The following is a 24,832-nucleotide window of genomic DNA, read 5'->3' as shown; positions in this document are numbered from 1 at the left end:
AGAGCCAAATTTTTTTTTATTGTTCACATAACACGTGACTACGCTCAAGCGTTTTACTGACTATTTGTGCCCGCAACAAATGATAACGATTAAAGTTGAAGCAATTTTAAAAATTTGTTCTTGACAATGATTCCTAACACGAACGACTGTCGTCGTATCGCTAGCGAACATAGGCTAATGTATTGCGAATAGCGTAGTCACTCAATGCTATTTATTGAACTTTGCTGTGCATCGATGCTGATATTTGTTTCCCCGAAGAGCTATGCTGTTGATGTTCTTACCGAAGGTGGCCCTCTGTTCAGCAATGCTCACAACGACCCCAGTTATTTCACCTTGAACCCAACGCTTTGCTCGCTAGAGCTGTGCCCTATCACGAATGATCTCTCCGGTAACTTCTTCACAAGCAGTGGACACCATAATAAGGTACGTACATCAGGCAAATACTTGTTCTGCGAAACAGTCCGTTCAGACAGGTCTTACTTATTCAGAGATACCTGCTATTTTTATCAAAGCTCTAAGCTTTGACAAAGCCCAACGTGAAACCAATTGGCAGGCATTCGAGCATAAAAACATCAGCTAATAGGTGTTTTACCACTATCCCTCATATATATATATATATATATATATATGAGCGTTCATTTAACTTCAAAGTTTGGGCAAACATTCATCAGGTACAATTCGAAGAATAAGTTAGCAATAACTACGATCGATAAACTTATACACTGGTAAACATTTCGTTCCCCTATGCCATACTTACAGCATAGTGGAATTTTTGACATGCAGCCGAAGATATAACAATAATACAACCTTATCTTTTATCAAATACTATCTCTAACAGCTACAGATAACATTTATACCTTATATATAAACTCCTTGTAATCAATACACAGCTTCTGGGAGTGCCCCAGCCCAACGATTCGCCAGTGTTCTTTCGCGATAAAGAAACAATCTGACTCACAAATAAAACTACTAAAAACAGACTACTACCATGATAACGAAATAGTGCTTAATAAATGCTATTGTTGCCGTGCGAATTCAGTGAAACCAAAGTCGATGTCACAAAATATTGCATATGTATCGAAATGCTTGAGCATAGCGAGTAGTAAATATTTGGTGCATTCACTAGAGAGGTAGGACAATGTATCTTTTTTTTTTTTTTTTACTTTGCCCAGATCATTCAGATCGTATCGGTTAACCCATCCGTTTGCCAAAGCAAAATTTCTAGTCTATAGGCTTTGCTTGCCACCAGCGGTCCATCAAACTTGATGAAGCGCTTGCTCTGTCAATATTAACCGTAACTTTCTACACACATACAGAGCTGAATATTTATTTCGTATCTCTGAAAGACGGAATCAGCTCCGATGAGTGATTCCAACTCGCTAGAGCTGCCTACATGTATAAACAAACTTTTGAACTTTAAGGTATAAAAAAAATCAACTTTAAGGTATAAAAAAAACTTGTATAGTCTAAATTCACTATGGCGCTGTGTTCTAGACAATTTTAGTTTTTCTGTTTTTCTTTTCTCTAGACATTAATCCCGAAATACAGGAGAGTAGCACGGTGATTCGCAATATCATGGCATGGTAAGGAACACTTTTAAATTCAGTAAACAAGACTGAGGATCTCCATTTTGTATGATTTGCTGTTTCTTGGCACGCGTAATTCGTCATATGGAAGCAGACAAAATCACTTCTTTAGGCTTGGGGCATATAAGGCCTTTAGCTAACTAGATTGATTATACTTGGTGTCTGGGCCACCGTCACATTGTGCTAACTTACGAAGGAAGTGGGCCTGCATATGCCCGTCGATGTTGGACGATCACCGTTGGCGTTCCATCATAATTATCACGGTACTTGGCATATGCATTAGGGCTTTCCTTTTCTGAATAGACAAAGTGGCTAAGAGACCATAGGTGCCGTTATTCGTTGTAACCATTTATCGTACATTCTAGACCTATATTATTGTATATAATAACATTTACTATAAGCTAAAACATGTTTTGAAAGAAATATTGTAAACTACTTATGTCCAAATATTGAATTCAACGTCTTTTTTTTTCCTATTTTTCCCCCTATTCTTTTACGCGTGCTATCACAGGAGCTTTACTATAAATAAAACTGAGACCTGTTGTGGAAAATGCAAAACACAGACTAACCTTTGTCTATACTAAACTGATTCTGAGGTGTGATATTACATAAGAACTGTGGAGAGTAAAAAGTCACATTCTTTGTTATATATACAGAATTTTTCCAAAATGTTTACAAACTCTAGGACTATTTCTTTAATTGCACATCGCATCATGCTGGAGGAACAGCAGCAGCAATAGGGGGGCATTTATTTACTTAGAAAACTGCTACTGTACCGCCCCAGACTGTTTTCTGGGTGTGCAGCAAATTTATTCGGTTTACGTACATCGTTGTTGCAGTGGGTGTTTAATGTGCACTCATTGCGGGTAGAAATTGTCTGCCTTAATTTTTGCTGGCAAACTAAATTCAAAGGCTAGGTCAGATTAAAAGAAAAAAATCTATGTGAAAATTAGACCTTGAAAATTTTACCGCATAAAAGTGCAATCCAGTGATCTTAATGCGAGAAAGTTCAGTAAGTTCAAAAAGGTTCTCAAAGCTTGTTACATTTATGAGTATCTACGCTGGCGGTTTATTAACCCCAATTGGGTTCTCTGTACGGCACTTAGAGCCACATTAGCCGCGTTGCTAGTTCGTTGTGTGGGCTTGTCGCAGCTTGCCAGATTTTTCACAGATCCCGTTTCTTACCGCTGCTATTACAGGATATGGCAGGACGCTTTCGGTGTTGCAGCTTCAAAGATCCGTCTAGAAGGATGATCCGGGCCGTGCGCGCTCGCTGCTCTTAGCTACTAGGCGCCTAGCTGGCGCCGCTACTTGCATATATCGCTTGGCCGGTGACACTTGCAGAGTTTCTAGTGAATGATTCATCCTAGATCGAGAGCCACAACGGCGAAAGCCGCAGGAAAAGATGCCGAACAGCCTAGAAGCTACAGCTACTCCCCTACACTGCATCCATGTATTTCTCTCCCCTTTTTCGTTCTTCCGCGTTTAAAAGGAAGCAGAAAATCGTGACATTGCGGCAATGGCTGCATTGGGAGCGGACCGGTAGGGGAGGCACTTTTGAGTCGTCTTCCTTTCTTTGGCCGTGGCAGGGGCATCATCTGCACCTAGCGGACTCCGTACCCCACACACCGCGTTGCACCGATGTCAGCCTTTAACACGACCGTCGCTGTGCACTGCCCGGAATGGAGTTTCTGTGAATACATGCGCATCCGTCTTCTATGACGCTAGAGCAAAAGTAGCTTCGGCGGCTGGCGAGTGGCGGCTAAGCATATCAAGCAGTAGAGGAACGGCCGGGGCGGGGTCGAAAAGGGTTCTTTGCAATTGAGCGAACTCAGAACTTCAAGGGTTGTATTCCTAATCCTGATCCTCACCGTTGGTTACTCCTTGGAGAGATTTCTCTCGAACGGAATCTCTTTTTGCTATCCACGACTAACAATTCACACGATCACGGTGATCAGCGGCTGATGTGAGCACCACCCGCTCAAGGCAGGTGCCTAACGCACCCACAGTCGTACCTATATGTTTTTGGTAATGGCACGCCCCCGCGAAGCGTTTCTCACACTCTATCCGATCTTCCTTTTGGTGAGCTTTCTTGTGCGCCCGTTATACTCACCTGGTGGCCGAAAAGGCCCCTGTCTGAAAAACTTCCGTGGTGTTCGTAGTTGAGGCATCGTAGTCGTCGCTATTCTCGGTTGTTCCCCGGTCGTGTCGCTGTCCAAAAAACTTCACGATATGCCGATCGCGTGCCAGAACGCAGGCGATGCTGGATTGTGTTTGTGTGCGAGTAGTTTCCCTAGGGTGCTTCTCGACGCTCTCTGCATGAGGCTTCGTCTCCGATCAACTGCTATCATTTCGATACAAAAAGGAGGGCAGAGGCAAAGGGGAGGAGAAGAAGATGGGCTGGCCTAGAACGGATGTGAGGAGGCAAGTGCGGGTTGGGAATATGCAGGATATGTCCAAACATGTTTTGGCAGACGCTTATGTCTATTACATACATTTGTCCATACATATAAGCAGTAGAGAGTGATGGCATCAAATCGAATATCTTGCCGGGATCATAGCAAGAAAGGGACAAGGTGATGGGTAACTGGTCTTGTAAGCAAAAACGATCCAACGCATTTCTAAAATTCAGTCACGTCATTGGATGGGATACCTAGCATGTTTCGAAGGGCAGGCGACTGCTCTCGTGATGAAAAATTCATAAATAATAAATCATAAGTGGGCTGTACTCATTGTGTTTTAGTTAAGATACGAGACACATATAAGCGCTTTCTCAGGTAATTACCAAAAAAAGCATACAGAAATTTCTGTACCTGTTCTGATCAGTTAGCGGCTTAATCTTGCCGTCTTAGATCTGGTAAGTGTTCAGGTTGAAACGGCTTATCTTTATTCTATACCTGAGCGATTCGAGTGCTTACAACTACGCGTAGATAATAAAGTTTTTAAGCCAAGTATTGCTGAGCAGCCTGCTGTTTGTATGGCTTCTACGTTTGTCGCGCTAGTCGGATGATCTGTCATGGATAACCCTAGAATGTCGACTACAAGAAATGATCCGGATATTTTTGCCGCTTTCTCCGCAGTACTCGGCCTTATCACGGTCATCTGCGTTTGCTTCTGAACACTTATGCTGAAAACATAAAAAAACGCAAAAGGTAACAGTTGTCTCTTAAGAACATGACAAGATGTAGACAGATGTTTAAATACTAATAGAAAAGCCGCAGACTCCATTAATTTACATCAATGATCCATCGTGTTGCTTTCAAAGCCTGTTTTCCAATTAAGCGAATAGTCAATATATTTTCTTTATTGCGACCTATCTTGTACCAAGCGAAAATATATATATATATATATATATAGGAAGATGCGTCTTACGAAAATTAAACTGCCATCTGGTGGCTGAGTTGAGTAAACTTACTAAACCGTAATTTTCATAAAATCCCTCGGGATTAGATTATGCTGGTTGGAGGCAGATATAATATATATGCAAATATGGTGCAATTAGCTTGATTACGAGTTAACGTTTTAACAAATTTCAGGCTTGTTTGCTCGTATAACTATAACGGTGGACTAGTCAATTTATTTTCTTTATTCCCGCCTTATATGTTTGATTGAAGTAGTAATAATACGTATCGGGATCGAACGGCAGCCCCGCTATTTGATTTATGTGGTAACCTCTGCTCACCTTCGACCTGATTCTATTTGACTACATCGTGTGTCATGTAAATGTAACAAACGCCATTGGATTTTTACTAAATCGTTTGAACTCATCAGTAACGTTTAGCGCATAGCAACAGCTAAAGCCCAATTCTGAACCACCCTACGATTTGCGGAGGGCCCAACAAAAGCCAGCTGGATCGGCGTCACACAGTGGCAATGAATTTTATAGCTTTACGGAAGCTCACAGTCGGCAATTATGGTGAGATAGTAACAGGTGAGCTTCCTGCCATTATTACGGCTTTTAACCCCTTTGAACTGTCTATAGCCTGCTGAATTCCTATCTTTTCATCTGACTTTAGCTACCTGCGCTCGCCATTTCAGAGTCGGCTGGCGGTATATTCAACGCATTTTCCGGCGGGGACGACGTTTAATGATCTCAAGCACTATATACAACTTCACAAAACGAAAAGATTTGCCTATTACGACTTCGAGGACCCTTGGAAAAATATAAAGGCCTACGGAACGGCGAGTAACATGTCCCCTTTGCACTTGATTTTGAGTGTTTTTCCTATGTTCGACCTCGTTGACGAGCCTTATCGGTTTTAAGCGTCTGAAGAACCTCTTTTTCTTTTTTTTTATAAATCTCTATACGTACATATGCACAGGTAGTGTCGCACACACACACATAGATATGTTACCTCCGAGCATATTAATTTACGCGGGCTTCCCGCTAAAGTAACTAAGTTTAAAGGAATGCTAACAGTAGCTTTTGCTCGTTAAGTGCAATTCAATAAAAGCTAACGATTACGTCTCGCGGATTTGTATAATGAAAATACAAATAGTACGATAATGAAAGAAAATAATATAATAAGTTGTGGGCTCAGTCAGCTGAAACTTCAGAATAGAACGGAAGTCAATTTTAAACGATATTTGTTCCCCGATCTGTTGCGTTCTGCGCATTACTTATATTAGGCTCGTCCTCCGGCGTACAATTTGCAAAACGTGCGTGCGAAAATGCTGATCTTCTACGCGAAAAACGATAGTTTCATCTCGGTTCGCGACGGGCGGAAAGTTGTCGAGAGATTCAGGGACAACCTATACAAGGACACCGCCATAGAGCTGCCTCATGCTGGTTTTGTGCACATGGACTTCCTCTGGTCGATAAAAGCTAAGGAACAGCTTTATGATACCATAATCAAGCGCATGAGGGAAATAGACGGTGAAACGCCACAGTCTTAAAAATTCTGCCATTTTGATCGATGGTTTATCCTGCTTATTTATTAGCTGACGCATGTGCGCACCTCTTATTAATGTTTTTATAACTTATATATCGACAATAGTAATTAACTTAGAATTAATCACAACATAGAAAAACATCTGTGATAGACATTACTTGATGTTACATCATCGGAACTGTCGACAGACATGAAACATTATCACAAGTTACGTAAATATATAGAACAGGAAAGCACAATGACTTCAAAATTTCTTCCGCTGCTAGTGCCTTGCTTCTGTCCATTCATGTGTAATCTAATTAAATTCGAACCTGCATCAATGGGTCACAAATTACGGTGACCGAATTACTTAGCATGAATGCAAGCGTAGATATGCGGTCCTGTAAATTTTGCTACGACAATAGGTTTGGTTAAATAGAGATGGAAGGATGAGCATACTCTAACTAACAATAAAGTAAGTAAATACTGTCTACAATTAAGTGCTGCTGCGATCTTTTTTACTCTATTAACACTATAGGTACTGATCGGATTTGTATTTCACGAGGAATACAAGGTAAGCTCATGTTCAAGGGGCAAAGTTTGTTGCAAAGGCCGTTTGATGCGCTCGTCCTTTTCAGTATCGTCGCCTCGGGTTCTGCTATGTAAAAATAGAATAATCTTTTTCCAGCTTAATAATGTATAATCCACTATAGTGCCGATAATATACGTTGGGCAAAAGGGCACAGCTATAACATACATTAAATTAGCTTAAAGTGTAGCAGACGACAGACCGGACAGTACAAATATTTCTGGTCAGATGTTACCCTGAGTACGATCTCTCGTTGCCAATTTATTATTTCTAAATAGATTGAATCGGATTCCGAATCGGTCACATATTACGTCCGACCTTTAAGGATTGATTTCTTCTTCTCATTAACCTAACATAAGGGTCCTGTGTAGAACATTATTTAAAGCGATGGAGCGACAGATATATGACGAGCTCAGCCAGAGAAGGTAGCGAAGTATATTCATGATGGTTTCACGAGTACAGCTCATCAATTTTTAGTTTTAGCAAATCTTTCTTGGCGCTCTTCCACGCCTTGTACTTCGTCGTCATCTGCTCTGGCTTATATGTTATCCTTTTCGGTCGATAATGACCATCCACGCGCGTGCCATGACATTGTTGACTTGAAGTGGTTAAGTGGTCGCTATTGTCGCGGCGAAAATATTTTTTTATTGCAATGCCAGCTGGGAACTTCAAAACGGTCATCGTCTATCCCTTGTGTCGAACCCATTTCTTTACCGTTATTCTTTGCGCTAGAAACGGCTTTTTCCTGTCAATATTTTGCAGTTATGACAGGTTTACTGCACTCATACGTTTGCATGTAAGCGTATATCCGCAGTAATTTTCTTTACGAACTCTAGATGCTCCTCTCCAAATAGCGTTAATGATAGCCCGTGTGAGAATTTCTGGTCCACAACGTGAGCGCAACCCATTGCGATACCCTTATATTGCAGTATCGTACTGCCTCGTCCTAACAAACATCCTGTAACGCTTTCTGTCAGGTGAAGTGTGAGTGCAAATAAGTGAGGTACCTATCTGCCTGTCGCACAACAAAGCTTCAGGCTTTTTATTGGCTTCGGCAAATCGTTCCCTGTCGTTCTAAGCTCGGATCTAGATGTCTGTTTCGTTCTACATTAGCCAGTGCACCGCTATTAGCAAATTGCTATAGCTTGTTTATCGACCGCATCTCAATATAACTATAATGTTGTTTTGATGTTCCTGCTATTAATTATTCGATGTATAGGTTAAAAGGCGTTGCGGGTGTGTGCGCTTTCTTTGGTATCAGGCCCACCATATAAAAAACAGGGGCCTCGGTCAACTCGTCTAAGACCTACGAATTAATTGTATAATCCAGATTACTTATTAAGACAGCATAATTCAGCTATACTGTTGACTTTTAACACATTCTTTTGAGAATTGGGTAGTATTAAAAGTGTATTTTGGGTTGTTGAATTTTGCCGAATTCATATATCTCTTCGCTCCAGCAATACAAATTGTTAAAGTTCAAGGCCTAATCAGTTTTTGAGGTTTCTATAATCATATGGCTACAAAGGAAATCAGGCAGATGAGCTGACAATACCGCAGTTTTTTGCTGAAGAAAACTGAGGTATTTTAGTAAAAATAGTAATATCGTGTGGATACTTTTATTCCAAACTAATATTGTTGGAATTGGATGCATAGTGAAAGAATCTGAAAAAGATCAGCAAATCAATATCGTTCTATAAAAGGTAAACTCAAAATTACTTATTATTGTAGATTAATGTGCGTATTTGGCAATACTGAGCGCGTTCCCAGCTATCGTGGAACCTCCTGTCGACCCCACATACGATGATCTCACAGTGATAATATTACTAATATGAGTACTATTTTAGGCAACGTACGTCACTCTAATTTAAATCATTTTCTTTGCCTTGCTTGCAGTTCCAGAAATCGACAATCATGTGAGTTCGTATTGTTCGTGATGCGATTTCCAGGGAAATTATTAGAGGTGTTTTTTTCTTGCCGCCGCCGTTGCCGTCAGATACGAAAGAACACGGACACTCGATGGCAGGCACGTGAGCGGAAGTTCGTACTAGCAGAACTCACTCGTAACGTAAAACGAAGACTGCCTTTTACAAATCGGCCATAAGTCACAAAAACAAATTGCTCTTTTTTATCCCCGTCAATTGTCTCGTACTTTTTCTTCCACCTTTGAACCGAAGCGAAGCACCGGGCCGCAAATAGATACACTTTTTTGCTATTCCTCTTCGCTTACCTCTCTCCCGACCCGTTCCCCTTTAGACCCAACCCGTGTGCCAGTTGCCCCAGCTTTTCAACTCTTGCACTACATAGAGAATCGGTTCTGAATGTATGGCACAACGCCTTCAGACGAAGCTGGATTCTCACACATACACAGTGCTCCAAAAAGAGCATGTGAACGGACGAACAATGAGGCCCGGCCTGCCTGTCTGCCTGCCAGCTTCTTGGCTTGCCGCCGGAAAATGCTATTATACTATAGCTTCTTGCTCAGCATGCGGCGGTACTCCAGCACCCTGCTAACACCCTGACGCAGCGATGCCTGGCGACAGCGGCAGTCTGGTCGTCCGCTGGCCGGTCAGGAACCTCTTCTATCCCTTTCTCTTTCTATTTCGCGAGAAAAGGCCAGCTGAACCACAAACAAGGATATGGTTGTAGACCTACAGCAGGAAACTGAGAGGCGGACGAAAAGTACAGAAAAAATCGAAAAAGTCTAGGATGCGAAGGGTGTCTTAAGCGTGGATAGTGGGGGTAGTGTGTGCAGGCGTTCTGTTGCTAGGCGGGGTAAGGGATGAGAACCCGTAAGTCCAAGTGCCACAACGAGAACAAACGAAAAGCAGTCAGCCGGAGCAGTCGGCTCCACCAAACCATGGCCCTAAAGAATTTATCGCCTTCACGTGAATTGTATTTCAAACTCGCATTTACACTAGCGACCATTGGAGCCACGGCCCCCATTTCTGGTCCCTGTTAGCTGCCCACTGCCACTTATGCCGCTGCTGCGGCTTGTTTTCTACTGCCGTTGCTGTGTCACTTCTCCTATGTTTCCCCTATTTCCCCGCCCGTTCAATTGCTCACTTACTTTTTACTTCTTCTTTAATCTCTCTCTCTCTCTCACTCGGTCTCTCGCTTTTCTCTTCTCTTACTCACTTTCGCTCATTCCCTATTGGGATATATGTGGGCCTTGTCTGCGTGGGCCGTTGCGTACCATCCGTACGTCGTCAAAAGATGTTTGCCAAGAAGTGCCTTTTTACCAATACCTCAGATTCAAATCCGTTCCCCGTTCGTTTTTACCAAACTTTTAAAACCGGAAAGAACGAGCGATCGAACGGGTCGAAGAAAATACTGATTTAGATTATAAGAGCAATGGTACGAGCGCACAAGCGAGAAATCTGAGATTCGTTGAGAATTTGGGGCGCGAATGGAACATTGTCTCGTCAGATTTTACGTGCTTCTTTTGGACCTGCCAAACACGATCGCCTGTTTTTATGCTGTACTTGGCCGTTTTATTTTTCATAAATAACTGATATTCCTACAGTACTAGGGTAACAGAATTAGTACAGCAAATATGTAATTATAGGTAGAGGTGTTAAATTGCCAGATCTAGACCTAGCATTTTTCTCGACTATCTAGAAACACCGACCGATAACTGAAGTAGTTGAATAGAAAAAAAAGTTTTTCTAAAAAATATAAATAAATGTAAGGTAACCCTTTAAGGACTATTCATTGATATAGAATAAGCATAGATTTCTGTCTAGGACCTTGCATATAAGCTTGCCATAAAAATTTGCTATCATTCACTTAACCAGAAATGTTTGTGAATATATGAAGATACATTTTTCAAGCGAAACTAGAGAAGCTTAAATAATGCATTGGATATGAAAGTAGTTAAGTAGTAGTTCCTAAACTTTGCATCATTATTGAACTATCTGGTTAACCTATAAAAATTCTGTCGTTTTTTTTAAATAAAATTTGTACGAATTGTATACTAATGAATAGCCCTCAAAAATATGCACAACTTTTAAACTTAGCTGGTTGTGATTCACTATGTTAACAAACAATATATATATATACAATATTCCTACACAGCTTTATTTATGTTTTAAAAATTTATATTTCGGGAGGCACTAATTGGAGATAAAACATTGATCCCACTTTTCTAATAGTACCAAATGTATCAGCTCTATCGGACTGTTTAAGTCGTTCAGTTCTCCATTTAGGTTGCTGCGTATGGGTTGGTTTTGTCGCGACGAAGGGTCCCTTGTCTTATCCATAGAATAATTTTCATTCCACATACTTGGTTACCTCTTCCTCGCCTTTCTCGAGCATTTCCCATTTGTATGAGATCGGTTTGATTTCACAACCCACACATTAGTCGTTTTTTATGACGGTCTGTCTGGGCTCCGGCCTATTTCTCGAAGCTACCCGTCTCCTTATCGATCGATGAGACACTGTTTTTCTTTGACTGATAACTATTAAGCAATTCGGCGAAGGAGCCTCTCATTATATTTTTTTCCACGTCGAGCGAGATTTTGGGAGAGACAATAAAAATCCTGGTCTGTTCGTGTGCTTTTCACTCAGTTGATGAAGTACCCGAACTTCAGCTGTTTTTATTATTATCCACGAAATTTTCAGCAACTCGGGCTATTTCGATACAACTTCACAGGTTCGAAGTGCCTGTTGCTTGTCGAGTGTTCGCAGCTGATCTTCTTGGCCAATTGAAGAGTTGTTTGCTCCATTCGAACGAAGTAGGATACGCACACTAAACAGGTGCCATGTTTGAACTTAGATTACCATCTAACAGCTTATGAAGGGAAGAGAGCACATTCACATATTGTATAATAAACAACCAATGGAAAGGGAACATTTGAAGAGAAGCGGGCATTACTTCTTAATCAATCTGATATGGCTTTCGGGACATACACAGCTTACAAGTAGTCTTGAAGTCGTTTAGAATGGTAGTTACTCTCAATCGTGGTGGTAAATAAAAATCGAGTCTATTACTGAAAACCAACTGACCTCAATGCCGATAATGGATACAGCAATCACAGCAGCTGTATGGTATATATACAGCGGTGCATATATATGTATATATTTATAAATATAGACAGCAGCAGTTGTTCAGTGGAATATGGTGTTTTCTGTTAAACATGCTTTTTTTTCATGAGCCAGATTATCATAAGAAGTATTACGTAAACTGTTGCTGGACGGCCTCTCGGAATGAAGCGGCACCCGCAAAAATGAAATATCGTTACATTCCATACTTATGCGGATAGGGCAACGAGGCTTTAGAGGTTATAGTATGTTGAACTAAAGTTAAAATCGTTATCGTCGACGAACCCTATACCAATTGCGTCTTATGGCGCTTGCTTAGATGCCAATGCTGGACGGACGTGGTAAGTACGTGCCCTGTTCTACTTTTTCTCTGCTGTCCGTTCTCGTACAAAAGGTTATAAACGGAATCGCGTTGTCACCGCCGGTGTTTCTCTATCGTTGTCTTCTCCGGTGAGCGTATCCGTTTCAGATCAACGTCAGAAAATGCGCCTTTCTGCTTCTCGTCTTAGCTCTTGCTGCCGCGTTCGTTCGGCTGTCTGCTTTGCGAGGACAGGGGTCGAAGAAACTCAACGGCTGGGAGAAAAGAATAGCAGAGACAAGTGAGTGCAATACACATACATACAAGAAGAAAGGCAGCGAACGTGGAGCCTAGACGCACGAAGGCAGAAAGACTTGCTACTCGACACAAATCCAGCAGTAGAGCATGGCCAATTCGCTAAGCGCAAACAGACACTGCCTCTGCTGAAAGACGTGAACTGCTCAAGGTGCTTGCCATTGCCATCGTAACGTTGACACGCATTTTTCATCTAGTTTATAGCCGTTCGAAACTAGCCGAGAGGGGTCGTCGAGAAGGAGTTCTTCAGAGCCTTTTCAGCCAGAGCGGCTCCAAGTCCACTTGCGTATAAAGCGGTCCCTCGTTGTTCTCAATCTTTTTTGCGTCTTTCTCGTAGGCTCGGTTTGCCTCTTTTTCATTCGATTCCATTCGTTTTTCTCGGATGTGTTTCTTGCTTAGCTTTGATTATTGGCGGCGACAGCAGTAGTAGCAGGGACAGTATAGAAATGTGGGGGTATTGGCTAGCTAGGCTGCTAGATATAGTCGTTCGTTCGCTCGCTCGCTTGTTCGTTGGGCGGAGGAAACTACCGAGCTCCTTCCTGGACCAGTTTGCACGCGGGCCCGTTCTCTCTGTTCACCTGTCAGTAGTGTTTCGCTTCTAGTTCCACTCCGACGTATCTCCATATCTCCCGACACTTCCCCGATTGGCGAGCAAACCACGTTTCGATCTTGAATCACTCACCGTATTCTACTCCGGCGGCTTTGGCTTCGACGAAGGCCAGCTGTAAAAGCGTTCTAACTCCCCACCCTTTGGCAGCCGCTTGCAGCATTACTCCACTGGGGTATGTGAAGGTAGAGCCGGCTGTGTCCTATTCGTGAACCACTGGCTGACTACCCCACAACTTAGCCACATAGACCTGGCCTTCCTACACAGAGAATGCAATTCGCTCTCAGGGTTTCAACTTCGCCACTGGCTTTTTCTGTACTGTTACTACAACTGATCTAAAACGAAAGAGGACAAAAGATAGCTTCTTCGACATTTATGTCCAACGGCGTCGAGGACAATTGAGCAATAGACGGTGGCGGAGCTGAACAGATTTCAAAGACGCAGTGAATCAAGAAGAGAAACAGCAGTGAGTACGGCAAACAGGCAGCTGCTGTAAAGGCGTGCAAGCAATGATAGCAATGGCGTATTCGGTGTCAACCAACCTCAAATTCTGCCGTAGGATACCGAAAGTATGGAACATAATCTATTAGGTGGGTGAAAGCCGTGACTCTATTCGCACAATGGACCCTTTGGTTCCGCTGCGACAGTCTATAGCATACCTAAGTGGATAGGGGTATAGCGTTGAAATTCTGATAGGTTTAGATCCTTCGTCATGTGAGCAGATAGCAACATCGTCGCTGCTCAGTGTCCTCACCACGTGTCAGGCGAGCTGGGTGACAAGGACTTTATGACACCACCAACTCAAAATGTCACTTCGTGAAAAAAACAAGAATCTGTTGAGGCGACCATTGAGCAGTCGGCACCGAGGAAGTTAGGGTCCGTCTTGGTTTGGCCTGGCTTCCATAGACGAGTCGTCGCTAGTGAGTGTTAGAGGACTGAAGCTCTAAGTCCTTAACTCAGTGGGTATTATAATCAGGTTCAGCTAGTCAGAGTCGTTGAAGGCAACCCCAGGAAGAACTAGAAATGTCAAAAAAAAGGCAGAGGTAGCCTCAAGCAGAACTTAAACATTTTCGCGAAAAACAGATGGCTGTTCCTGTAGCCGCTAGTTCTGCAGGAAAGTGAGGTGGCAATTGGAAGCTTTTGATGTCCAGCGACCTGCGGCCAAATAGAGGACACCGGCGGTTAACTCGCTGGTGTCATCTAGTTGGCTAGAGCAAGATGAGGCAAACTACTGGAGAAAGAAAAGAACCAAGGGGTCATTAGTGATGCCAGCGGCCGCCGTAGTTGAGAAGATGGGAACTAAGACAGAGCAGAATTTAGGAGAGGTAGATGGCTGGATTGGCGGGTGACCGACACACTGGGTCGACAGGAAAACCAGCTATAGCTGTATGGCCAAGCTCGTTGCTTCGTCTGTACAGCCGGCTTCCAGTCATCAGTATACTGCCCAGCGTATTCCTTTCTCGAGTAACTGGCCTATGACGTTTCTCCGTTCCACCAATGCAGAGCACCAACCTTACTCAACAATAGACCGATGTTGCGTTGAGCTCTAACAAGTCGACAATTTAATACACCGGCCGTTCCTAGGGTCGCGCCTGAGCATCGCGGAAGACAAATCTATTCTGCTGTTGCTGACTCTCCCTTATGCAAATTTTATTGGCACTTTCATCAATCCATTCATATGTTATTGTGGTAACGAGGGTGACGGCAAGAGTTTTCGTTTGCCTCTAATACACGATTATTATATATAGTTGTCGTGTATCGTATGTGTTGTTGGATACATTACACAATGTATCTCATTTATCCTTCCAGTTACCGATAAACTACTCTCCTATAATGGTTCGTGATGCGGCTTGCCCGCGTTCCCGTTGAGCCAAGTTCGTCGCCAACCAACAAGGCCGTCGTCACGTACGAAATGTCGTTATCTCATTGAATTCTTTCGCAGGCCTTTCTCGTTTGTCTCATTCTTGTGAAAGCAGTGCAGTATAGACCTTTTATTCTTCGTCATCTTACTTCCTTTCGTTGAGATTCGGATCCCGAATGGCCGAACGTAGCTGTCTATCCACCGGTATAGCCGTTGTTCGCAAGGCACTACCTAACCCAGAGAGAAGGTCAAACTGGCTTCTTCTGATACCCATTCCGGCAACACGTATCCGCGATTGGCTTCCTCCTGCAGTCCTGTTGTTTGGATGGCCACAGATAGGTTCGCAGTCTCATCAAGCCGCGAAATATATATAGCTATTGGTAGTAATATGGGTTACTCAGGCAATAATGAAGCAAGAAACAACTCTCATTTCTGTGCAGTTTATTATTGCTATTGGGCAGCACCCGAGTGTCCTGTCTAAGTAGCTGAACCACTGATCTGACCTAGGTCTGTCAACTCAACTTCATTGTTATTATCATTATTGTTTTTAACCGATTGGTACTGTTTTTTATGTTGATGCTGCCACCGCGGTTACAGTTAGTATCGTTGCCAACGGCCTCAGAGTTTTTGATTACATTTGTCCATTGTCCATTCGCTGGTTCGACTGATCATCGGACCGTCTGATCGGCAGTGGATATGGTCCTGAATGCCGCTTTGCCAACCGGCGAGTTAGAGAGACGTGGCTGGAGTGGCAGTAATAGTGATAGAAGATGCGATCGCTGTCAGTCCGATTCGATGTACGAGTGGTTTCGTGAGTTACGACAGCGGCTATTATAGCCGCTCCAGCTGCCTCAAAGGTGCGTTAGGACCGGGGACTTGCGGCTCGTTGCCAAGCGGAATCTGTTTTTGGTGTCTACACCCCGAGGCGCGTAATGTAGTCGGCCTGGCGGCGGCTAGCATCGGGCAATGGGTCACCGTCGTCGTCCTGTCTTTTTCTTAGAACAAACTAGCTGTCTAACCGAGTCGAGCCACGAATAAGTGGTTGGACGAACCAGCAGATGGGCCACGCAACGGACAAGTCACTGTTTCGCCTGCAGCGGAATCGGCGGAATGAGTGAGGTGGCGGGAAGGTAGGCCGAAGTCGGCGAGGGAGCCACTGGAAAGCATCCGTGTCGGCCGCTTTGCCACTGGCTGTATCAGCTGCGGCAGTGTTATCAATTAACCAACCGCCAGGTCGAACACCACCATCGTTACGACTGGTTGCTGGTCGTGGTGTATGAGCTGGCGTGCCAATTTGCAATCCCAAGTCTGCACGCTGGCCAGCTATGCAGATATCAAGCCAGCTCCTAGCCAGTGCCCAGGAGGTTTGGGGTAATTTTCGGAGCTGATCCTCTTGCAGCCACTACTGCTGCTTCCTCCGTGGTCGGTTACTCGCTATTCGATCCGGTTGGAAATGGACGCACGCTTCCTGAGACCGCGCCATGACAAAGACTAGAGGGGCGTAGTTTTCCGCAGCGCTGTTAACCAGGGTTCAAACGAGATCAGACTAGGAAACCCAACGAACTGGGGGTACCATGGAGAAAAAACGAGGGCTAGATAAATCGAAACCTTGATGTGTAGTGCCCGTGGCATCACTGGCATACCACGATGTGTTCCTATTGGCCTCGATTCCCATCTTTCTAGCTTTTCCACCCTTCTTCCTCGTCTTGCAGACGACTTCCTCGGTAAATCCCGCTCCCCACCGCCACTCTCGCGACTCCCTTCCATGACGTTCTTTTCTATAACAAGCTATCCCATACTCCCCTAACTTTATCTTTCGTGTTGCCTTTTTTCCATCTCAGTGTATCTCGCATGTGACCCGCCCAACCCCGCACGATAGAAAGGGGCATATCTAGTGGGGCCAACGGCCCTATCAACCCCGGACAAGCTGTTGGCATGGCTGAACGCCCCCGCCACCGTCCCTAACGCCGTCGATCGCCACACCTGCCCGAGAGCCGCCATACAGAACAGTACGAAGAGAGGGAAAGGGCGAACTAGCGAAATTAACCTTCCTCTATTGCCTTTCACCGTTGCCGTCGATATCATTAGGAACTGGCTCTTATTTGCTATCACTGTGAACTCTCACAACGGCAAGGGTGTGCAGGTACGAAGCACACCATTATAATAACTAAGAGAGTTGAAGCACCGTGGAACAGACCAGCTACCAACCTATAGCCTGTCGGTCGGTGAGTAAAGAGAAGTGAGGGGTCCAGCAAGTATCCATCGTGTATGAGGGAAGGTCTATAGCCAGATGGACGACTGGTACAGTACAGGCCGTGTCTAGCCCGTAGCTCACGGACCTAATCGAGTCGTCCAGCCAAGCCAAAGCGAGTCATAGGGCCGCGAACCGTGCGCCCAAGTGTGTAACGGAACGACCGACGGGGCCTAAAACTTGCTCCGGCGCGGTGCTGCTACTACGGTAAAAGTAGCGGCCACCGAAGTTCGTATTAAAGCACTTGACTAGGACGGATCGATGGACGGGAAGCCTTCCCGCGAATCGCTTCGTCTTTTTGCGGCCGACCCCTTTCAACCCAGACCAGCTTCTTCGTCGTCTTCTCCTACCTCTATTCGCTTCCCTAGCGAACGCACACTAAAAGCTTGCTACACCCTTGTCCTGCTGCTGGCGGTTAAGCGGTACCAGCATCCAGCACAGCCAGCCTTTGTGATCTTGGTTCGTTCAGCTGTCACGACCCTTTTCCCCTCTTTTTCTTCCCTCCACTCCTGGCTCCATTTTCGACGTCCACGTACCACCAGAAGCGATGCTTAGAAGTAGCCGCCGCAGCAAATCTCTATCAGTCCCTATTTGTTTCTTTAATATATCGGCATTCTCCTGCAGCTGCCAAAGACTGTTCGGGCGGGTACTGGTGGGTTTTTGTTCATTTGATGTTTTTGTGGTGTGGCTGAATGGTACGGTGTGTATGTGTAGTGTGTCTGTATGTGTGTTATGTGCGTGTGCGAATCAATGTGTCCAACTTACGTCTGTTTGTCTGTGTCCCTATACCAAGATATAACCGGTAGATGTATGTAGGTACTTGTCAGATGAGAAGGTCTGTGACTCGAATAATCGGATGTTGCTGTCCGTGCAGCGAGTCTGCGTAAGATACAGGCGGACGGCAGGCCGAATAGAGGCAGCAAAAATAGCAGACGTCGCAGCCCAAGCAGAAGTCGCACCTTGGAAAAAAACCTTTTGGATTTTCTATTGTTAGCCGTTAGCACTTCTTTCTTCCCAGTGTTGATGGCCCGTGACCCATTAATCTTCTTACATGAATGAGGAGAAAGCAAAAGCGCTTACATACAGACGTACATAGTATTATAATTCTAAGGCTCTGCTCTGTCAAATGTGAGAACCCACCAACATGTTATAGAGAGTCACGCGCTTCTACAGGCAGAAACGTCTATACAGATACAAATCTATTTAATAGCAAACAAATAATTAATTTTGAAATAATAATAACCATAAAAACAAGTTCACATATAAAAAGAAAATCACTTAGCCTAAGTATAAAGAGTCAAACACTCTTTTTGGATATATTAAGTCCGTGACGAACCCACCTACATGATCGCTCACATCTGCGTTTACGGTTAATAATTATATTTTTGAGCCTGAGGCCTGCTTTTTCTGCAGTCTCTTATGGGACTTAATCTGTCACCTTAAGCTTTCACTCGCTCTATTAGTGTTATTCGAAAAATTCCAAATCCCGATGTTTCGTACATAATATATACAAGTGAGGTAAGGATATATATTATTACAAGACTACCATATAAAAAGCGGGAGAATGTATCTGCGTTGGCGCAGCGCGAATATGATAGCGAAATCCGTAGTAAATTCCGCTAGTTTACGAGACATGACAGTCGCCGTTAGACGACTGCCGAAGTCCTAGTGCGTAAGGCCTCGAGCCTAGTTCTTAAAGACAGTGAAATTTCATATACAATTCTAGGCAAAAAAACGCTTCATTCGTTTTACGTCAGTCATGCCAACGCTAAAAAGGCACATTAGTTCTTCTGTGTTCTGAAAAAAAATTCTTCTTCTGAAAAAAAATTCTAAATAAAATCGATTTTTAAATAGGAAAGCTAACAGAGGAAATTTGTCTCGTGCATCTTTGCTACTACTTGCAAGAGTTCAGGAGGGCTCAGCTAGAGAATATTAAAACAAGCTATAAGTACTAAGATACATTGTATTTAATTTTTCAGTCTATTAAGCTACGCAGTGACATCTCGATCGGATCGTATGAAATCGTCATAGTCTACATTGCTAGGAACGCCCAGTTAAGCTCGATTTTTAATTAAAGACCTTCGTATTGTATTGTTCTAATGAAAATAAACAGACGAGCGTTGTAGAGCAGCATTACCTAAGAAATCCCTTGTCAGCCATTGATCAAACTGACAATACCTTCGGCCAACAACAAAGAAGCTTATTTTCCGATAACCTCTGTAAGCATATTGTAATTGAAACGTTGCGTAATACTCGCCGTGTATCTAGGTGCTTGATAAAGAAGTTCATACAATGTAGGCTTCGTGTTTCAGCAATCGGAACATACAATAGATAAATAAACGCAACCTCTAGGTTAACGCAAAGGTTACACCACATTACGTTTTATAAGAACTGTATTGGCGTACGTACACGCTCAACTGCAGGCTAGAGAACCTAGTATCCAAAACCGCTGATATTTTGTCACGGCAAAGCAAACGACCATAACCCTCACAGTAGCTTGTATAGTGTTTTGCCGAGCGTAGCGGATGCGCGTCTTGCCGAAAGCCACTACGATAGCTTGTAGCGTCAATATTTACCGCAGTCGTAGATAGAAAGCTACTGTTCTCAAAGGAGTCAATATTTGCACGGCCTTCAAAGGACGTTGACAAAAATATTGTACACTAGTTTTCTCCAAATTTACTTATGAATGTCAGCTTTTTCTACATACATTGATTCTTTTGTCAATAGAAGACGTTTTCACTATGCTGCAAAAACCAATAGACATTCTGCCACTGAGTTTCATATCTGAACTTTCCAAGTAAGACTGTCATCAACTTCGTGAGGTTTGGAATAATCCTGTTTGGGTTCTATGGCTTAGCGAACCGAGGGTTTTGAGACCAGGAGTAACCTTGAAACTAGCTGCAAACCTTTCAGCTCGCTAGTTAAAAACTGGAAGGTTGATGGCAGCATACTAGAGTAGCTTTTCCTCGAAAAATTTTCGTATTCGTGTAGTTAGTTGCTTGTTTCAAAAGCAAGGTCACCAGCGAAGCCAATATATATACCATAGTATAATTTAAACCGTAGCAAACATTTATATGGCGTCTACTCTAATTTATACGATAGTTGTTTGTTGTTTATCTTTATTACTATTGTGCAGACGAAACATGATGAAAATCTGAGGGCTATTTAGTTTTTCAAGTGTGAAAAAAACAGAGAAGATATCAGAAAGTTGAGATCAATCTACATAAAGACGTCTAAATGCATTAATATCTCCAAATTAAATTAAAGAGATGTAACTTGAATGTCGATGTCCGTCATTTAGCATATATGCTCCTAGTTCTATGCAACTTCAGAAACTTGATTGAAAAACTTCGTAATGAACTGATTATCATTGTTTTTGTATTGTGCAGGCTTAACAAGGTGACTATGATGGAGGCAATATTAACGGACGCAGTAGATACAAGAAGATTTGGCCTGAAACCTCATTTCCAAATCTCGACGATATGTTTAGTACTTTTTTCGCCTACAGGGACAGAGATACTCTTATCAGGTTGAAATACCTGAATCATTTCCTAATGTTATCATGGATAGTCATCCATGAAGGTGAGGTGCTTATTCTAAAGTAATTGTATTTATTATTTAATTGTAATTATTGCCAAGACTATTCGACGTGACAAAGTCCGTCTAAATCAACGTTGTGAAGTATTGAGCTCCCATTCAGCACGAGCCAAAAAAGAGGCTCGTGAATATCCCGTGCAAATAGCTTTATTGGAGTTTTTTGTTCAGGTAAATTTTACCATAATTCTTCTGAGACGATAATTCTTCGAACTGGCTCGTAGTTAAATAGACTCCAAATCTCTGCCAATGAACGATCACTGACTTAAATCCTGTCTTTCTAATCATAGGTACTTATTTAAGACCTATTTTCTTTTTAGATTATAAACAGCATAGAGCCACTAGGCGTCTGCAAACGACTGTGACATACCGAACGTTTTCTTCAACACAAATAATCTGCAGATTCCAACAAATTATTTAATAGAAGTTTCCGTACTTTCATATTCTCGTAGTCATATGAATATTTTGTGATCCGATCATCGACCGTAGGTAAATAACAATTTAAACATAAATTAATTAATTAATAAGTACTTATAATAATAAGTACTATAGTAGTCCCCGGGTCTTTGACTTCTTCTACCTGCGCCATTAGTGCTTTGAGGTTAAATTTAAAGCGGTTCTTCTCCAAACACATGCGTAGACGGTGTCAAACATTTTTCGCGCAAGATATTTTCCACGAATGCAACAATTCGTGGAAAAAACGAAATAACAACAAAAGATAATTGTTTTATAAATTCTCCACATAAGGAGATCACATCACTCCATGAATTTGCCGATGTTTGCGTCAAAACTCAATTGTTTCTTATATAAAGGCTGTGCATATTGTATCTGAATGAGATCTTGCCACTTTAAAACAACTTTCAAGTTACCAACTATCTGATTCTTAAATTTTCTGTTGTACTTATTCCCCAGTGTTATCGTCCAAGTCATCCATTAATAAAGGACCCTATATTTCAGGTAATTAATTGAATAATAATCTGAAAAATAATCAAAAAAATTTAGACATAAAATATATTTTTTTATTTATTCGATCAATGATGATTCAGCGTAATAACTTCTAGGCATGATCGGATCAATTATCTACATATACCGTCTGGGGGTAGGCTAATCGGCTGCGATAATAACACTTCAAACAACAAAAAACGTAAAGTACGATGATAGCTTCAACGCATGCTGCTAATGAGCCTTCATGACTTTGTTCGTTACAAACTTAGACCTTTTAGACGTTCCACGTAATTAACTTTTAATAAACGCATAACTTACGCAAGAATGGTGTACCTTTGTATCGGCTCTAAGAAAAAGGTCCGCCTGCAGGGCTTGATGATATTACATGGCATGGAACAACTACAGGAAGTAGGGACAGCTTGTTCGAAATTAGTTGCTCTGACAATGAAAACACGGTGACATCGGCAGGGAAGCAAGTTAAGCACGCTGTTTTTTCAAAGGTCGCAAACGAATGCAACATAAACGTGCATGGCTGGTTATCGTGTGGGGCCGCTGCGTATCTTATCTCGTTGTGTTTGTTGTTCGATGGTACGTGGGGTGACCTGAGGACTCAGATCAGGAATGCAGTTCTAATGGCTGTACGGGCAAAATATACATAGATAGCACAACACACGATCACTTTCCGATGCAAGCTGGGTATCAAGCGCCTATGGGGCAGCAACTGCTGCTGTGGCCAGCACCGTCTAGTTTCTGGCCATATCCAGGCAAACGCCTCACCAGCTCTAGGTCACGGTTAGCTTAGGCAGCCACACCATCACGTCTTTATCGGGGCGCCAAAGCCACCTCGCCACCAACGACCCCCTCAAGTGCCATTGAAGACGTCCAAGTCCCATGGGGCCAATTCTTAACCTCTCTCACACATTGTACAGCACACAGCACGCCGGCACCTGTCCACTCAGAGCTAATACCGGTGGCCAAATGGCTGTAGAGGTAGTTGGTGATGACGATGTTGGTAGTCGTCGTCATGCTATTGGTTTCGCTTTGGCAGCCCGTGGCAGTTGACTGCCGCTGCAACTGTTTTTACCGGTGATATGTCCCTGTGATAGCGGAGTAGGTAACGTGTTTGCATGTTATACACAAGGCCACGCGGTGACCTAGGTTCGTATATGAGCGTAGACACCTCTCGTTTCATACCGAAAGTCACTCGTGGGTAGTAATGCCTAACGTGTTAAGTAGCGGAATTAAAGCATGAAAAAAGTTTCTTTTGCTGCTGCTTATCTGCAGCTTAGTCAAGCAGCAATGCGAGCATAGAACGAAAGAGAAAATAAAGGACGCCCGTCGTAGCGAACTGCTGCCATTTGCCTCATTTACCTACTAGCGGCTCCGATAGGAGAAAAAGGTGGCGTCCGCTGGCGAGCTACAAGGCAAGATATCTGGTTAAAAAGCCCTCCTGGCGAAGGTGGCAGTCATTTGCGGTGGGCTCTTCTCTATCCCTTTCCTGTTCTGTCATGCCTTCTGTTTCCGAAATTCGCTCGCTCTCGCGCTCACTCTTATTCACCTCTAACAAATCAAAATGCTGTCAGGCCTAAGAGGAAAGGCAAAATGGCATCTAGGACGATGATATGAAGGAAATAAACCAACATCTGAATGTATCTCACGTATTTACAAGGCTGGCCATTGCTAATGTCGTAATATTTAAGAAAGCAGGAGGGACGAAACTCAACTGGATGGCTATTTACCAATGAACATGGATCCGTCGGCGAGTTAACGATGGGCGGCACGAACTACAGGCCCACACTTTTACCTGCTTGACACAGGTTATTCAAGTACTGTGCGATTCTCAGGAAACGAATCATATCAGTAGGTTCCGCAGTCCCGTCATGCAATTCCGTATTTCCCTTTATAAACTGACCTCAACATACAATCGTAGCAACGAAGACTCATGGCTGGTGATTGATAACAGCGTTGCACCCAGAGACGTAGAACGAGGCAAAGTTGCAGGACGGGTCTGGCCGAGCTGCTTCGTCGTTCAATACGCGCTTTTGTGATCCGTACCTTTATGGCCTGATAAGGAAATGACTCAACAAGGAATTAGATATAAATATGTAACACACACATAGACACGGACTTACTCACACAGACGAAGAACCACAGAAGAGCACACCCGTTCACACGTATATGCGTGCGTGCGCACAGACAATGCTAATGGTGCGTCTGATCTAAATAGTTCGAAGGCGGCTGCAGACGCTGGTGTTGACAATGCTCGAATTCTCAGATTCTGGCGATCATCTAAAGCCGTTTCCAACATTGTGTCAAATGTCAACTTGAGGTTAAGCTGCAAAAAGGTGGGTTTTCGTGGTAAACGTTTCGTATCCGGAAGGGACGCAGCATGTGGCACGGGCTTCGACTTCAGCATTATCCTACACGTTTGCAAAACTCGTACCTGCAAATTCTATTCGAGTCTCTTCATAGATTTTCCTCCTTTAGCTAAACAGTTTTCATGTGTACGGCTATATGCAATCTTCTGAAAATAAGAGAACACAATCTTCTTCTTAAATGCAATATGGTAAACGCAATTTCATCTGCATTCTAAGGCTGAAAGCTTTTAAGTCGATAAAAAAAACAAACTCAAAAACGAAGGCGAAACTATAATGTTATTGGCGATATCCATACACTGCCTTTAGCTTCAAAACGAGGTGTGATTGGGATCTTAAGGCGAACCTCAGTCATTGGCCTTTTAAACAGAGTGTACTGAGCTGAGTAAAACGCGGTTTCAAACTTTACAGATTGATTCTCTCCTTCTATTTGGTGAAGCTCACCCACAGATATCGCCTCAGGTCTCGTTAAAACTAATATCAGTCTAATTAGGCGT

The 24,832-nt window shown here is 43.1% G+C and overlaps 1 protein-coding gene across 1 annotated transcript in view; it reads left to right on the top strand.

Moving 5' to 3' along the window:
- LOC111262878 (lipase 3) overlaps positions 1–6,957 on the top strand; it is a 31,788-nt gene extending 24,831 nt beyond the window's left edge. Inside the window, exons 7-9 of the mRNA XM_022837479.2 lie at positions 259–423; positions 5,625–5,768; positions 6,216–6,957. Coding sequence (XP_022693214.1) covers positions 259–423; positions 5,625–5,768; positions 6,216–6,482 — 576 coding nt within the window. The 3' untranslated portion in view covers positions 6,483–6,957. The remainder of the gene's footprint in view (positions 1–258; positions 424–5,624; positions 5,769–6,215) is intronic.
- Positions 6,958–24,832: the final 17,875 nt, after the last annotated feature.

The sequence above is a fragment of the Varroa jacobsoni genome, unplaced genomic scaffold, assembly GCF_002532875.2.
Source record: "Varroa jacobsoni isolate VJ856 unplaced genomic scaffold, vjacob_1.0 scaffold_711, whole genome shotgun sequence".
In the NCBI taxonomy this organism is placed as follows: Eukaryota; Metazoa; Arthropoda; class Arachnida; order Mesostigmata; family Varroidae; genus Varroa; species Varroa jacobsoni.
This window is presented reverse-complemented; position numbering and strand designations above follow the sequence as displayed.